The 14,357-nt window shown below is 50.1% G+C and overlaps 6 protein-coding genes across 6 annotated transcripts; 5 read left to right on the top strand and 1 right to left on the bottom strand.

The window, feature by feature from the left end:
• The first annotated feature begins 32 nt into the window (after positions 1-32).
• EDB91DRAFT_1093869 (uncharacterized protein) lies at positions 33-4,401 on the top strand. The gene is made up of 10 exons (XM_041316842.1): positions 33-274; positions 337-426; positions 455-786; positions 851-1,303; positions 1,363-2,114; positions 2,140-2,217; positions 2,272-3,012; positions 3,065-3,649; positions 3,704-3,910; positions 3,961-4,401. The coding sequence occupies exons 1-10, from the start codon at positions 252-254 to the stop codon at positions 4,213-4,215; spliced, it is 3,516 nt and encodes a 1,171-aa protein (XP_041184505.1). The 5' UTR covers positions 33-251; the 3' UTR covers positions 4,216-4,401.
• A 102-nt stretch (positions 4,402-4,503) lies between these two features.
• On the top strand, positions 4,504-7,198 carry EDB91DRAFT_1261674 (uncharacterized protein; the record flags this gene model as incomplete). Its single annotated transcript, XM_041324418.1, has 11 exons — positions 4,504-4,539; positions 4,598-4,650; positions 4,703-4,717; positions 4,771-4,799; positions 4,846-4,988; positions 5,044-5,765; positions 5,824-6,365; positions 6,420-6,530; positions 6,584-6,628; positions 6,675-6,957; positions 7,016-7,198. Exons 1-11 carry the CDS (start codon positions 4,518-4,520, stop codon positions 7,196-7,198), a joined length of 2,148 nt encoding a protein of 715 aa, XP_041184504.1. The 5' UTR covers positions 4,504-4,517.
• A 234-nt stretch (positions 7,199-7,432) lies between these two features.
• On the top strand, positions 7,433-8,688 carry EDB91DRAFT_1040666 (uncharacterized protein; the record flags this gene model as incomplete). Its single annotated transcript, XM_041312881.1, has 2 exons — positions 7,433-8,232; positions 8,289-8,688. 2 exons carry the CDS (start codon positions 7,433-7,435, stop codon positions 8,686-8,688), a joined length of 1,200 nt encoding a protein of 399 aa, XP_041184503.1.
• A 99-nt stretch (positions 8,689-8,787) lies between these two features.
• EDB91DRAFT_1093862 (DNA repair protein, SNF2 family) lies at positions 8,788-11,861 on the bottom strand. The gene is made up of 11 exons (XM_041316841.1): positions 11,083-11,861; positions 10,825-11,032; positions 10,651-10,773; positions 10,496-10,600; positions 10,139-10,435; positions 9,991-10,085; positions 9,673-9,956; positions 9,444-9,613; positions 9,329-9,394; positions 9,013-9,274; positions 8,788-8,961 (listed from the first exon to the last, which is right to left on the bottom strand). The coding sequence occupies exons 1-11, from the start codon at positions 11,788-11,790 to the stop codon at positions 8,853-8,855; spliced, it is 2,427 nt and encodes an 808-aa protein (XP_041184502.1). The 5' UTR covers positions 11,791-11,861; the 3' UTR covers positions 8,788-8,852.
• Positions 11,862-11,914: 53 nt separating this feature from the next.
• Positions 11,915-12,826, top strand: EDB91DRAFT_29956 (uncharacterized protein). The gene is made up of 3 exons (XM_041326766.1): positions 11,915-12,090; positions 12,142-12,152; positions 12,205-12,826. Exons 1-3 carry the CDS (start codon positions 11,960-11,962, stop codon positions 12,495-12,497), a joined length of 435 nt encoding a protein of 144 aa, XP_041184501.1. The 5' UTR covers positions 11,915-11,959; the 3' UTR covers positions 12,498-12,826.
• On the top strand, positions 12,756-14,261 carry EDB91DRAFT_1241727 (SET domain-containing protein; the record flags this gene model as incomplete). Its single annotated transcript, XM_041322113.1, has 11 exons — positions 12,756-12,767; positions 12,806-12,897; positions 12,948-13,094; positions 13,146-13,299; positions 13,346-13,399; positions 13,449-13,597; positions 13,647-13,655; positions 13,704-13,828; positions 13,885-13,906; positions 13,960-14,017; positions 14,070-14,261. 11 exons carry the CDS (start codon positions 12,756-12,758, stop codon positions 14,259-14,261), a joined length of 1,014 nt encoding a protein of 337 aa, XP_041184500.1.
• Between the last annotated feature and the right edge of the window lie 96 nt (positions 14,262-14,357).

Here is a 14,357-nt window from a genome sequence, read left to right as displayed (position 1 = left end):
ATTGTATCGAGACGCTAACTCTAAAATGGACCCTGAGCTAGGTGCTCACCAGTACCATTGAGTTGGAACTTGGCCGACTACAGCTTCCAGAGTCCAGGCGCAGATCTGGCTACTATTCGCGTCGGATCACCAACCTTGCGATTGCACCCTAGTTATTTTTTGCATTCTCGTAGATTTACTACCTCTCGGTGCCCAGGCAGGATTGGAGTATCTACGTGATTGCAGTTAATCAACATACTCAGAAAGATCTTATGGATATTTTCAACGACCACAGGCACGTCGTCCTTCCGTGCTGAGCGGGCCTTTCAATTAAAATTTCCCTACCATGACGTTTAGTGATTCCGTAGAATCGCAACCGACCCAGCTCCTACAGCATGCACTTACGAAACAAAAATCAACCGTGGAGCACATTGATGACAATTGGGGGTTGAATCAAGAATGCGACCAATTGGAGCGAGACGGGAGGAATCTCAGCACAACCTTTTCTAGCTAATTCAATGATAGTTCCTCCTGCTCAAGGTTCAACACCCCGCTACCAGTTCAACTGGCTCGCCCCCACACAGACGCAACCACAGGTTTTGCACAGGGAGGAGGAAATAGTCAAGGAAGGATCCCAGAAAGAAAATACTCCAGCTTCAAGTGAGATCAAGCACGAAATTGCTGCGCGTACCCGCTCGTCTTCTCCACAAGCATCTTCCGCCAAACCGGTCAATTTAAAGGGTTCCCATGCCGATTCTTTGAGCCACCCTGATTCACGTACAGCATCTGGCATCGGAAAGGCAAATGGTGAGCCACCAATTAACCTTTATAACAGTCTGCTTTAGATCGCGACGTCCCTTTTGCAATTTAGTCCCAAAGTCTGTTTCCTTCCAGTCTCCCCGTCCAGCCAGGTTGGCCCAACCACTTCTCCAACCCACCAAATCCCTCCCTGCGGCACCCGGTCGACGCCAGAGATCTCCCTCCCCTCCTTCGCAAGATTCCTTTGGTGGCGCAGTATCACAAGATCCTGCAGCGACTTATATGGCACAAGCTACTCAGGTTTTCGAGGTGCCACTCTCTGACCTAGGGCATACCACCGCAAACGATCTCACTATGGATGACCCCTTGGCCCATTCGTCCAAGTCGCAAGAGGAGGAAGGTGATTCATGGATGGACAAAATAAGACGCGCTTATGAGCAGACGAAAACCAGCGAAGCCAGCGGCAGCATACTGGTGGCAGGTACTCCTTCGCAATCGAGCGGTGAAGGCTCTTCCCAGAATGTAAGCTTTCCCCATCCCGACGCATCGCAGCTGTTGAACGATGGTAAGGTTCTTGGTTTAACTGATGTCTCGCCCAAGCTTATCACTATCCGTTTGACGCAGAGGATTCGCTTGAATCCATTGGGGCACGACGCAATCGATACGGGGTCGAGGCAGACGCGTCACAATCTTCACTTATTGTGGCGGAAGATGAGCCCACAGAAGATACGAAACCCGCGGCAATCCCTGGACAGTTTGAGCCCACTCAGCTATCAACACCAATGGAAAATACTGTTATCAGTACCCTGGCAGAAGACTACGCGCGAACCTTGGGTTCCAGAAGTGCTCGTGCCACTGTCGGGACCACCTCCACGCCGGGTCCTCGTAGTCTTCTATCTTTAATCCGCCCAGAACAACGGGAGCGTAGACTTAGACAGCTGTATGGCAACGGCCCTAGTGCGCCCCCGCCCCCCGCGAGTGACAATGCCGCCATGCAGCCGTTTAATCAGACGCCATATGAACATGCCCAGACCCAACCTTCAAGCTTTGTAGCGACACCCACTTCAGACTTACTTTCCGAGGACAACGACATGCCTCCGCCCATCAGACAGCCACCTTCTCTTCGTCACCTCCAGTTGTCGCAGCCCCAAGAAGCTGATAACCTTGACATCGTGCCCGACTCTGAACCACCCGTCCCGAGTACTGCCACACCAACAAGAGATGCGAGGTTCAACCAGAGTCCTACAAAGCGCCCTTTCCGTCCTCTTAGCCCCATGTCTGAGCATGGCTCAGGAGAGATTGTTGCAGACTCTATGGAGGTGTCCGAAAGCAGCCAAGATCCGGAGGGCGATATTCCTCTAGCCGCTCTTCTGCAGGTCAAATCATCTGCAAAGTCAGCAGCAAAACCGGCTTCGGGAAAAACGCGATCCTCGAGGAGGCCACCATCTCCCCCCTCCCCCTCCTGTGCTAGTCAAGAAGGTGACTGATTTTTAAGTGTTTCTTGACGCTTGACTTACCAAGGGTCACCATCAGTCGAATCCGCAGGTGAATCCTCCCACAATAAAGCCGAAAAGCTCAACTCGCGGGAAGAAGAATGCGAAACAAGAGTATGGAGAAATTCCCACCTCTGCTCCTGAGCAGGACCTGCAAGATCGAACCTCAATGCCTGGGCGAGTGCCTACCCCTACGGTGGTCCCTCCTTCTGTCAAGAATAAGAAGCAGAAAGGGAAGGCGCCACCGGCACCTACGCGCAAGAGCTCTCGTAATCGTGCTGCATCCTCTGCGGCAGGCAAGAAACGTAAGCACTCTTCGGATACTGAGGCCTCTGATGAGGGCGAGACACATCCAACTCCGAAAGCCGAAAAACAGGAGGAGGAAGAGACAGAGCTCACTGACAATGAAGACTATATGGACGTTGGTCCTGCTCCTGCTGAGTTGAAAGCACCTTCATCATGGAAGCGCAGACGCGTTGAAGATGTCAAGCCTGCTCGTGCTCCGTCGAAGGCATCCACTCGTAGCAAAACCTCTGATACTCCTGCGCCGCCTACACGAGCAGCAAACCGACTTCGTCCCGCTGTATCTACTAGCCGCGCTCTTCCAGCTCAGCCCGCCACTCGGGTGTTCGCGTTGTGGAGGCAAGACGGCCATTATTATTCGGGCACCGTCCACTCGTTGCTGACCGGTACTCGATATCTCATCAAATTTGACGATGAGACGGAGGACCAGGTGGATATCACCATGCTTCGTCGGTACGAACTACGGGTCGGAGATGCAGTGATCCTTGGCCACGGCAATCTTCGCGGCACTGGTGGCAGATGTCAGTCAGATGGAATCAGGATCCGTCCACGTCGAAGTTGACGACGGTTCTGACACAGAAAGCTCCAACTACGAGATTCTGGATATCCGAATCGCCTCAAGAGTTGTCCAGTCGCATTGGAAAGACCGCACCCTTACTGCTGATTCCATCGTCACAATCATTCGGCCCAAGCCTCTACATGCTACGCCCTCGCCTTCCGGGATGTCCTTGATGAGTGCCACCTCGGTCAAGCAGAAGAAGCCATTCGCGAAGACCGGTTTCGTTGTGACGCTCACCGTCCGCAACAAGCACCCCGAGCAGATGAAGGACAGTGTGATGTTGGCTATCAAGCACAATGGAGGCACTGTCATTGACGACTGGTCAAGCATTTTTCCCATGGAGGGTTCCCATAGCCAGTCAAACAAGCGCTGGATAGCTTCCAGGGAAAACTTCAAGTTCAACCCAAAGCCCGAGTTCGAGGGTTTGGAACGTGTTTTCCTCCTGGCCGACGATTACAATCAGAAGCCGAAATTTCTGGAGGCTCTTGCACTTGGGATTCCATGTCTGTCTCATGAATGGATGCGAGATGATTATCTAAAACACCAGATATCACCGGTACAGTGTGTTTGATGCTCCCCAATCCTCTGCTGACAACCGCTCTGTGTCTAGGACTGGCAACCCTTCCTGCTTCCTGCTGGATTTTCGGAGTCATTGAGTGCTCGTGTATCTCAACTTGTTGACCTCGACTGGGGTAACTGCAAGGAGCACTTGATCGACATCATGTCGAATACGGTAGCCTCCAAGTTATTCTCTGGCAAGACCATACTGTGCATCGGCGCTGATTTCGTACCCTTACCGCCACGCGGGGGGAGAAAAGTCAGTAGTCTATTGCCGCTTGTTGTGTTGATATTTATCGCCTCGTACAGGGTGGCTTCGATGCTACGCAAGACGCAAGTCGAATCGTCCCTTGGATTATGATTTGCATGGGTGCTTCTCAAGTGGAAGCGGTGACTGAAGTCAAGGTTGCCTCCAAAGAGCTTCTTGCGTATGATCATGTTGTCGTCAAGGAATCCACTGAGCGTCCCAAGGACATTCAGGACGACGTAACACTCGCTGACGTTCCATGGGTGAAGGACTGCCTCATTTCAGGAAGGCTTTTACAGACGCCCGCTAGTCGTTGACAGACTCGATATCCTCCTGACGATCTCATTGGTATCTTGACTATTTCCCTGTACACTATGTTTTATTCTTGCTTGCTAACGTACTTACTCGCTATGATGCTTTGTGGTGGTATAATTGTAGTGTACTTGATTCCCATGTTCTTGAAATGCTGCTGCAATCTAACTCGCTTGACTGCTGGATGCCAAGATCTGTTAATAAAGTTCCTAATGACGACCTAGGCTGCAATTAGAAAGAATTTCACACGTCAATTGCACGAAACCCAAAATGCAAGACCCCGCTTGAGGCTTACTGCTTCCCATCCATGAGCGACGAGTACGAAGTCGGTGAGTCTCAGAGCGCCTCTTGTTGGGCCATTTCATGGTCGTACTTATGGTGGCTCAGAGTCTGTGACAAAGGCGCGCGTTGATGCGAAGCGGGGCAAGAGAATTATATGGGTAAGTCCAGGACAACGTTTCGGTATGCAAGCTAAATATTCGGTCGAAATAGAAATTCTATGTTAAAGTGGGTACACAGTACATAAGAGCACTGCGTTTTGCTCAACTGACGCGTTGCAGTGGAAAGGGTACGGCTGGGATGATAGCACGTAGGGTGTCATCTTGCTTTGTGTGGCACTTGCTTATTCTGTATAGTTGGGAACCCGAAAAATCGTTTACAGGCGGCTCGAAGCATTTCCTCAAGACGTTCTGGGCACATGCTTTAACACGCGGCAGAGACCATACGAACCCACAGCTTTTTGAGAAAGGGGAGGAGGTTCACGTTTCGGGTTTTCCTGGTATGCCACGTGTTCTCTTTCAATAGCGCGTTTGTCTAACGATTCATCGTGATAGGGGCGAATCCACGCCTCGAAAATAAATCTAGTAGGGACAACGTGCAAGGATCACCTGAGAGATCCGATGACGATTCCTCCGATGATGAACCCTTGACCACGAAGAAGCGCCGCAGGCATCAAATACCCATGGGAGAGCCGAAGGCAAAACGGAAGCGCGAGTCAGAACCTGGCATTTCTGGTAGTGCCTCCGCTCAACGAGTGAGGGCCTTTGGGCCCAGAAGCAAAGCCAAGTCGTCACCACCGACGAAACAAAGGCGTGCTTCGTTTCCAGGCCCTCGCAAAGTTGAGGCTGAGCGTCAGTTTTCCCTAACCAAACTGACCGACGCGGACGCTGAAGGGGAGCTTGACATGGATGTCTTTGGAGAAGTGGAGGAAGAGTTGATGTTGATGAGCCCCGATGACCCTGATACTCGGGACATCCCAAACCCCCCGGCTGATCCTGCCAAGGTCAATGGGACAGTCGTGGAGTTCGAGGACCTTCCAAGCTACTCGCCAGACATCGAGGACACCATTGAAGTCAGTCAAGCACGCGAAGATGGAATTCTTTCGGTCGATGAGGAACGTAGCTCACCTGACCCTCTTTTCGATTCTCCTTCGCAACTAAGGAACGGGGACGGATCTCGGTCTCCCGTCGAGCCAGCAGTACCTTTGCACCGTGCTCGGGTGGCTAACCCTTTGGTCAAGTTTATCGATGCTCCGCGGACGGACAAGGATTCAGGGGTTGCCATCCCCACGAAGACACGCTTGATTTCTCGCAAGCCCTCGAGCTTAACCCAAGATGCTAGTGGTAGTAGGAGCATCCTTAAAGGCACGACCTAAACCTGGTCCTGGTCGACCTTCCGCTGGTTCCCGGAGCAAGATTCGGAGTTCCTTATTGACAGCCACGAAGCGTGGCCTAACCAGCGTGAAGGGTCGCTCCGGACCGGCAAAGGATTCAAGGGAAGAACCAGAACCAATTGAAGATGCGCTAGAGTCGTCTCATCTTACAGAGCGTGAATTTGCCATCACATCCTGGAGCGATGAAGATACTGTGGGGGAGATGTATCATGAGCATCAAACAATTGCACCCTTAGCTGACCAGATGGAGCCTGCGTCTAATCCTCCTGCTCCTTTGCCAGTTCCCTCCGGACATGAATTGTTGGAGATAGCAGGTTTGAAGCCGGATATGGATGTGCTACCTGACTTCGAAAATGAAGCGGATGTTGAACAGCCGCCTCAACCCACGAATGTAATCTCAGTAGAAATTCTCGCTGATGATGTTCCAACCGAAGATGCAACTCCGGCTACCATGACCATGGAAGACGAAGCGGCACGAAAAAGGTGAGATACTGTCATCGAGTGTGACCAGACCTCGCCTGAATGATATTTTTCCAGTCTTGCAGACGCCAAAGAGCAGCTGTTCCCGTCTGTGCATACCACTTCGGTTACGTCCATCTCAAACTCTTCCTGGAGGACGTCAAAAGACAACACTATCTTTGGACCAATGTGCGGCTTTGCTTGTTTTTCCCCTTCAGCAGTGTCATCTCACTCCTGAGTAGGTATAAGATACAGGGGCCAGCTCAAGAACCCACCAACATCAACGAGTTTGTATTGTAATCTTCGGACGATTCCTGATCTGACAATCCCTAGATCTGTTCCCACATTTAAGCTCATTCTGAATGCGAATGCGCCACCTGTTCCACTTGTGTTGAAAGATCCAAACAACATGAAAGGGGTTTCATTCACCGACATATATGCTGATAAGTCGCTGGACGGTCGAGCGGGGTCGTTCTATCAATTAGAAGATGCAGTCAGGATCGTCAACACTTTCTCAGGCCTCGGCAGCGCGAGGGTTGTACCCGATTCCTCCGTGGACGACACCCACAAGACACATTTCGACGTATTTCAACAACGTCTGCAAACTGGCCAGATGGTAAGCAGATCCATTTACATCGGGTTACTTTCCCTGAACTATTTTATCTTCACCTCAGTTTGTTGCCAAGGCTGGGAAAGAGTTACTCGTCTTTTTCAGCTCGCAGAATATGGAGATCTCGGGGAAGCTTGCCCCGCCGCAAGCACTGATAGGTCTTGCGAACACGGTACTCTTGATGCGCGTCCAGATTGTCGATAGTACTGGATATGCGAATGCTGTCATGCAAATCACTGCGATGTAAAGCGATCTCTACTGATTATGATTTCCGCTATATAGTATACACTCTTAGGATTGTTCTTGAATACTCTACGTATGGCTACGATCATTTGCGCATATGCAATGCAGTTTACACGTTGAACTTCAGTGAAAAGTCGCAAGAGTTGGAGAGTTCCATCTGGATCTGAACGCCCAGCCTGGGCTCGATCTCGTGACAAACACAACCAAACACATCTCTTTTACCAACTGGCACTACAATATGCCACCCCGAACAGCTCAGAAGCGGTCAGCGACGTCCAGCGCGGACGCATCAACATCTCAAATCTCTTCGCATGCTCCAAAAAAGACGCGTTTTGTTGACCCTGATGAGGATCCAGTGAACTTCGCGGAGGAAGTCGAGTCTGCGCTTGAAAATCCGTCAGCCAAGCGGAAAGGACGGGTCAAGAACGAGGGATACGAGTCAGACTCCAGTGATGACGGAGAGGGGGTTGTACTGAGCAGAAGGAAGGACGCGGAAGGGGCAGAAGATGATGACGACATGTTTGCCATGGCCAACAAGGAAGAGAAGAAAGACGAGGCACAGGGCAAGAAGAAAGAAGAGTTCTTACGCCTAGGGGATATAGAAGGACAGGAGTTCAACGAGGGCGATGATTCAGATTCAGCGAATGAAGATGAACCCGAAGACGAGGACGAAAGAGAACGGCGGAAGAAGGCTGGCATGGGATACGAGTTGTCTTCGTTCAATATGCGGGAAGAGATGGAAGAAGGCAAATTTGCTGCTGATGGCACCTATGTCCGATCATTTGACGCACACGCCGTACACGATCGGTGGATGGACAATCTAGATGATAAGGAGATCAAGCAGGCGCGTCGGAGGAAGCGACAGCAAGAGCGAATACAAAGAGACAAGATGAAGGCGGAGGAGAGGGAGCTTGCACAGAGCGGTGGAAAGGGCGCGCTGGAAATCCAGCTCGTTGGAATGCTCAAAAAAGGAGAAACAGTGCTTGAGGCACTCCAACGACTAGGCACCAAGTCGAAGCAGAATTTGCGTTCTACCAAGTATGCTGTCAAACAAATATTCTTTAGGACCAGCCAGCTAATTTGAGCAACTGCAGGAAAGTCAATGGAAAGGCTAAAGATGACACTGCTATGGCCGTTGACAAGCCGGCAGAGAAACCCAAGGGTCTCAACGATATTGACATGATCACACATCTGGCATCCAACCTTATGTCGCTCGGTGACACCGACATTTACTCTCGATCATACGAGGAACTCGTTCGCTCAGTGCGTTCCAGCGGAGAGGTGGAACCTAATTGGACACCTCCATCTGCAGACGTCACGTACGAGTACAAATGGAACATCCCTGAGCAGTCTACCGGGGAGACATTTGGGCCCTTTAGTGAGGAAGAAATGAAGATGTGGCATGCGGCTGCATACTTCGGTCAATCAGGCGAAAAGGTTAAAGTGAGGAAGGTCGGGGACGACTGGGGAGACTGGGATGATGTTGTTACATAGCATTTGTATAACTGCATGATTGTTCTTTCACTAGTACAGTTGTAATTTTATTCTCTTGAAGTATCATGATCATGTGTGGTGCGAAGTAGTGTTACAAATGGTGAGCAACGAACGTCCATGGCCACCAATGCGGCCAAAAACAACCATAAGAATCCTGGTATCTTCTAGTGACTGATGTATTGGAAAACGAAAGAGATCTCAGCCAAGCCCACTTCAGCTCGGAGTAGGTCGTCATGATTACTCTTTAGCTCCTCGTTGGTATAGTGGTTCCACCTGTCCACGAAAGTTAGGAGGTGTGTATCCATTTCCAAGAGGCAGACTTACGTGCTAGCGTCCCCGTACAACAACGCAGGTGACTTTATAACTTGTTTTCCGTCCTTGCAGCGTTTGCATTTGAAGGTATCGTGAGTATCGCAATTCGTGGTCTCGTTGAATGTGAACAGCTGCCTAAGGGACTCGACCGAGAAATGCCGTTCGGCGTCTTCCTTCTCATCAACGACAGCAGAAGATAGAGCTTGCTTTGATGCTTGACGTTGGAATATCTTCTCTTCGATCGTTCCCGTCGAGATAAAGCGATAAACGAAGCCTATCATAATCCTCGTCAATGATGCTTTGAAACAGACAGGCTTGCCAGGCTTACACTCTTTCTTCTGGCCGTCGCGCCATACACGCGCGAGAGCCTGCTGATCAGCGGCGGGGTTCCAGTCTACCAGATCCTGTCAGTTTGAGTTAACGAGTATATCGAACGTGCTAACCAGGGTCAAAAAGGATCAGTCTGTTGGCGCCTATAAGATTGATACCACATCCTCCCGCTTTGCTACTTAGCAGGAAAATAAATTCCTTCCCATTAGGATCATTGAACTGATCGACCAGCTTCTGGCGCTTGGTAATTGTCATGGTCCCATCAAGGCGAAAGAAGGCGTACCTGATTAAATTCATTCCGTCAACATAAGTCAGAAGTACCGTCAAACATCATACACTCACTTTTTGCTTCGACATAGCTTCTCGAATAAGTCGAGCGTCTGTGTATAATTGCTAATGAGCACAATTTTATCATTGGTAGTCGTTTTGATCCGATGCAAGAACCGCTCGAGAACGACGAATTTTCCTCCCCAGTCACATCGCACCGTCTGGTTCTTGCCTTTGTCCCGCCCTGTAGCCCCCGCACCACCAAAGCCTTCGGGTAGAAGCTGCTCAGAACCATGGAGGTCGGAGGGGAGGTTGAGCAGCTCAGGATGGTTGCACAGCTTCTTGAGGATATTGATTGCCTTTAGTGGTTGGGAATCTGTACCGCGAAGCAACGCCTTTGATATCGGGTGAGGAGATGAAAAGGCGGTACAAGGAAAGCTGAAAGTCAGACAGGCCGCAGAAGACGACGTGCTCGTACTTGACCGGTACTAAATAATGATTGAAGTAAGAATTCGCAAAAGCACCACAGGTATCAACTCACGGTACTTAGACAATAGGTCATTTGTCCGCCGAATGATGAATTTAGTGACAAGGCCACCGAGTTCCTTGAGTTTCTTCTCGCACTGAGCTTGGACTTCTGCACTGGCACTCGCGTCGCGGCCACGAATAATAGCGTTCTCGAAGTTTTTACGGAAATCATCTCGGGAGCCGAGGAAGTCAGGGTTTGCGAAGTTGAGGAGGGAGAAATATTCCGAGAGATCATTCTGGATGGGTGTTCCGGTAAGAATGACTCGTCTCTTGACATTAAGCGAATTCAAGGCTTGGAATGTCTGATTGCCTGAAACAAGACACCTTATTAATAGTGCTCCAATTAAGCTCCGTGGAAGCGTGAGCTTACCAGAGTTCTTCAGCCTGTGGCCCTCATCGCAGAGCAGGAGGCCAATGCTACAGTTGGCCAGATGTGCGGTAAGAGTACGAAGGGTTTCGTATGAAACAATCATCACTGAGAGAAACATGAACTTCAGGCATCCACCATTAAGGTGAACGGCAAACCTGGCTGTGTAACATTCCGACCCTTTGCTTCCACCCACCGAACAACCTTCCCATGGAGTTCGCCTCTGCCACCTTTACCATCCACTGCAAGCTCTGAAATGGCATCTTTTCCTAGCCACTTGACTGAGAGAAGATGAGGGGTGTCTCGAAAGGACTGATAGAGAAACAACACACCAAGTTCATTCGCCCAATTCTTCACCAAACTAGAAGGACAGGCTATAATGCACTTCTCTATCGTGGGCTTACCTGGGTGAGGAGATTGCTTAATCAACGTCCATAACAACGCGATGCATTGTAGGGTCTTGCCGAGACCCATTTCATCGGCCATGATGCAGCCATACTGGTTGTCCACCATCATGCCGGTCGTACATTTGTACAAGAACTGCATGTTAGGATGAGTACAGGAAAAGCACGCCATACGGAAATATCCACCTTAACACCTTCAACCTGATGTGGACGTAGGACCTTTGCGAGTCTAGGGTCAATTACTACAGGGACTTTCTGTGCCTTCTCTTTCTTGTCCTTGCCTTCGCCCAGGAGCGTCCGCAGACTCTTGTGCGGATTGTACATCCCTGCTGTTTTCTCTTGTGCTTCCTTGGCTGCCCTTTCTTTAGCTTCCTCCTTCTCCCGTTCCTTCTTTTCTTCGTCGGTTTCGCGGTCGTCGATCGTAGGGTCGTAGAGGACAATGGCATGATCCTCCATGGGGTCATGTAACGGGCGAGGAATGATCTTGGCCAGTGGACGAAACCCCAGAGATACGTTCGTAGGTAGAATGTGTACCTTCTCCCCACTTTTGTTCGTCATAGTTGGCATTGAGAACCTGCGCAGCGTATCGAATGGTTTGGGTTTGTACACCGGATAGGTCTTGATAGCAGCTTTCAACTCTTCCTGGTTGTTATAAGTCCCGTCCTTGTCTCCCTTCTTCTTTTTCTTCGTTCTCGCGTCGTCGTCGTCACTGTCGTTCTCGTCACCCGCCGCATCTTTATAAGAGACTCGTTTGCGCTTTCGCTGAGGCTGGACGCGCTCGGAAGCATTGACAAGCGTCGGGGGTTTGAATGGCTTATTTACGCGTGTGCTCTCTTGTAACCTATCCACAGATTTCCCGTCTGAGGTCGTTGGAGTGCGCCGCAGCATAAACATGTAGGATGAAAGTGAAGAAAGACCAAGGGTCTAAGCTCCAAGTCAAGTCATCAAGACGCGTGTGACGCGTAGATTAAGCGGTCACATGACTAGACAATCATCTGAGCAAACAACGCGTTCATTATGATTTGCTTCCGCCACCACATTCTCAACGCTGTCTTGAGTGTGCATGATGGATATGTGGAAACGGTCTCCCTCTCCACAGGAAAGTTGGAGCGATGCGGAAGGTGGGAATGAGAATGGAGAGTGGCCAATCAAGGGAATCGTAGGTGAAGAGGTTGATCCTGATGGTACTTTAAAGTAAGCTCCACTTGAATCTCATCGAAGGGCCCGCATTCATGAGTTTGCTAGATATGAAGTAGGTAACTTAACTAGGAATCTGTACTTGGTTTGTGCCTAACATCATTAGGTGAGATGGGGGAACTGGTCGCGAAAGGATGGCACAAACACGACTTGGCAATCCGATATACCAGATCGCATTGATTTGGTCAACCGCTGGAAAAGGAACTCAGCGTCGCAAGCGCAATGCGCTCGCCCAGGACAGTCTAGACATGGAAGTAGCCTGGCCAGACGACGCAGTACATAAGCGTTTCACTTCCCTACGCGCGCAGGCATACGAGGAGAAGAAGAAGCGCGAACGGCCTGGCGATCTCTCAGCAGCAGATTGGGACAAAGAAATAGAAGCTTGCCTGCAGAAACACGGATGAGCCCGATGCTAAAGACGGTAATGCGGCGTCCCGCCTACGTGTTCGTCGAGGTACCCCACGTTCTAGCACATCGTCTGATGTACCACGTTCGTCCTCGGTCAAACGCACCCGTGGACTAACTCCTTTGGGTACCCGATCTTCATCTAAAAGAAGAATTTCACCTTCCATAGGGGATGACGCATTTCGCTCTTTGACGTTCGATTTCAAGTTGTCTACAAGCTCAGTAGAGTCTCCCAGGGGCAGTAGGTATATCCAAAGATGTCGCAGAAGGTTCCAAGAATATAGCCATAGGTCACTCTGTCAAACAGCCTGCTCAGGCCAGCACGTCAGTGGGGCTACCGAAAACTCCGCAATCAGACGTGAAGGGCGATATTATATTTGTCCGTCCCATGAAGCCTTTGTGAGTTTCATGTTGTGCCCTTACAGGTCTATCTTATTAAGATGTCGCAGGCGCGGGCGAGCACGCTTACAGAGTAACTGGAACCAAGCAGCAAAGGAGGCTGGTGCTGAATCTGTACGCATCTCCGACGAGATCACAGATGCCGAGATTGGGCAGCAACTGCACAAGTTTAAATACATGGAGAGAAAATATCATTTGTATGTCATCTGATCTCTCATATTTTGGACCCATTTCATCCTATGAACTAGTGAAAATCTTGGTCTCCAGACAATTTTTGACGTGGATACAGGGGCTTTCCTTGCATGTGTCTGCAAAAAGTGTGACAGAGCATCTCAATGCGACTGTCAGACAGAATCAGAAATCACGAATGAGAGGGGCCATAAGTTATTCGCATATAGCGGGGTAAGTACTTCTCTCTGTCGCAGGTACATATTGACGACTTGTGCAGGGACTTTTCGCATTTCGTGCGCCGCAAGGAGCTGAAGTGATCGAGTGCAACAAGGTACAGCTTCATCTAAGGCGACACATCTGTCACGCTAAACTCGCTACAGCTCTGTAGATGCAGTCTAACGTGCGGTAACCGCGTTGCTCAGAAGCCTCGTGATGTCCCAATCGAGATTTTCAAAACAAAGCAGTGCGGTTGGGGTGCTCGCTGTCGTGTTGCACTACCAAGAGGAAAGGTCTTGGGAATATATACAGGGTTTGCATGCCTATGCCATCTCATCTATCTACTGAGGTTTTTGTTGTAGGACACTGGTGTTAGTTCTTCCACCCTTGCTTCCGCGGGTCCTCACTTAGCTTCACAGACGGCGGGAAGATGTAGACAACCTTCCTCCGGAGCACATTGGTTATGTTTTCGATCTTGATGGCACAGAGATCCGTGGTCAACACAATCCAGGAGATAAATTTTCGGTTGATTCTTATGATTACGGTATGCCCACCAGCATTCCTTTGATGTACTCGAATTTGATCACATTTTATGTCTAGGCAACTGGACCCGCTTCGTTAAGTGAGTCGAAATGCTCTGCCTGATAGCCTCTGAAGAGCTAACCTGACGTGCAGTCACTCATGCGCCCCTAATATGAAGGTCTATTGTGTCGTCTTTGACACCATTCGAGAGGTAATTGCTTATGGCCTAGAATCTTTGTTGGCGCTCGAGACCTTGGTTGTAGGTAAATATGCCTTACGTGGCGTTCGTCGCTTCTCGAGACATACCTGCCGGAGAGGAGCTCAATATTGATTATGAACCAAGCGCTGCCGAAGAAATAGCTGCAGGCACTACCAAGCAAAAGCAAAAGATGTCACCCACCGCGCTCTTATGCAGATGTGGCGCCGAACAGTGTAGGGGATGGATTAAGCAATGAGAGTTGCTACAAGGTTTGTACGCGTCATGCACTCTCGCACTGGGCGAGGGAATATAAACTAGCATATGTAGTTGCACCCCCTCCCTCGCTGAAGTC

This window comes from Suillus paluster (assembly GCF_016628075.1).
Source record: "Suillus paluster strain FC165 chromosome Unknown EDB91scaffold_1, whole genome shotgun sequence".
In the NCBI taxonomy this organism is placed as follows: domain Eukaryota; kingdom Fungi; phylum Basidiomycota; class Agaricomycetes; order Boletales; family Suillaceae; genus Suillus; species Suillus paluster.
The sequence above is the reverse complement of the archived record's forward strand: the minus strand, read 5'-3'. Positions and strand labels throughout refer to the sequence as shown.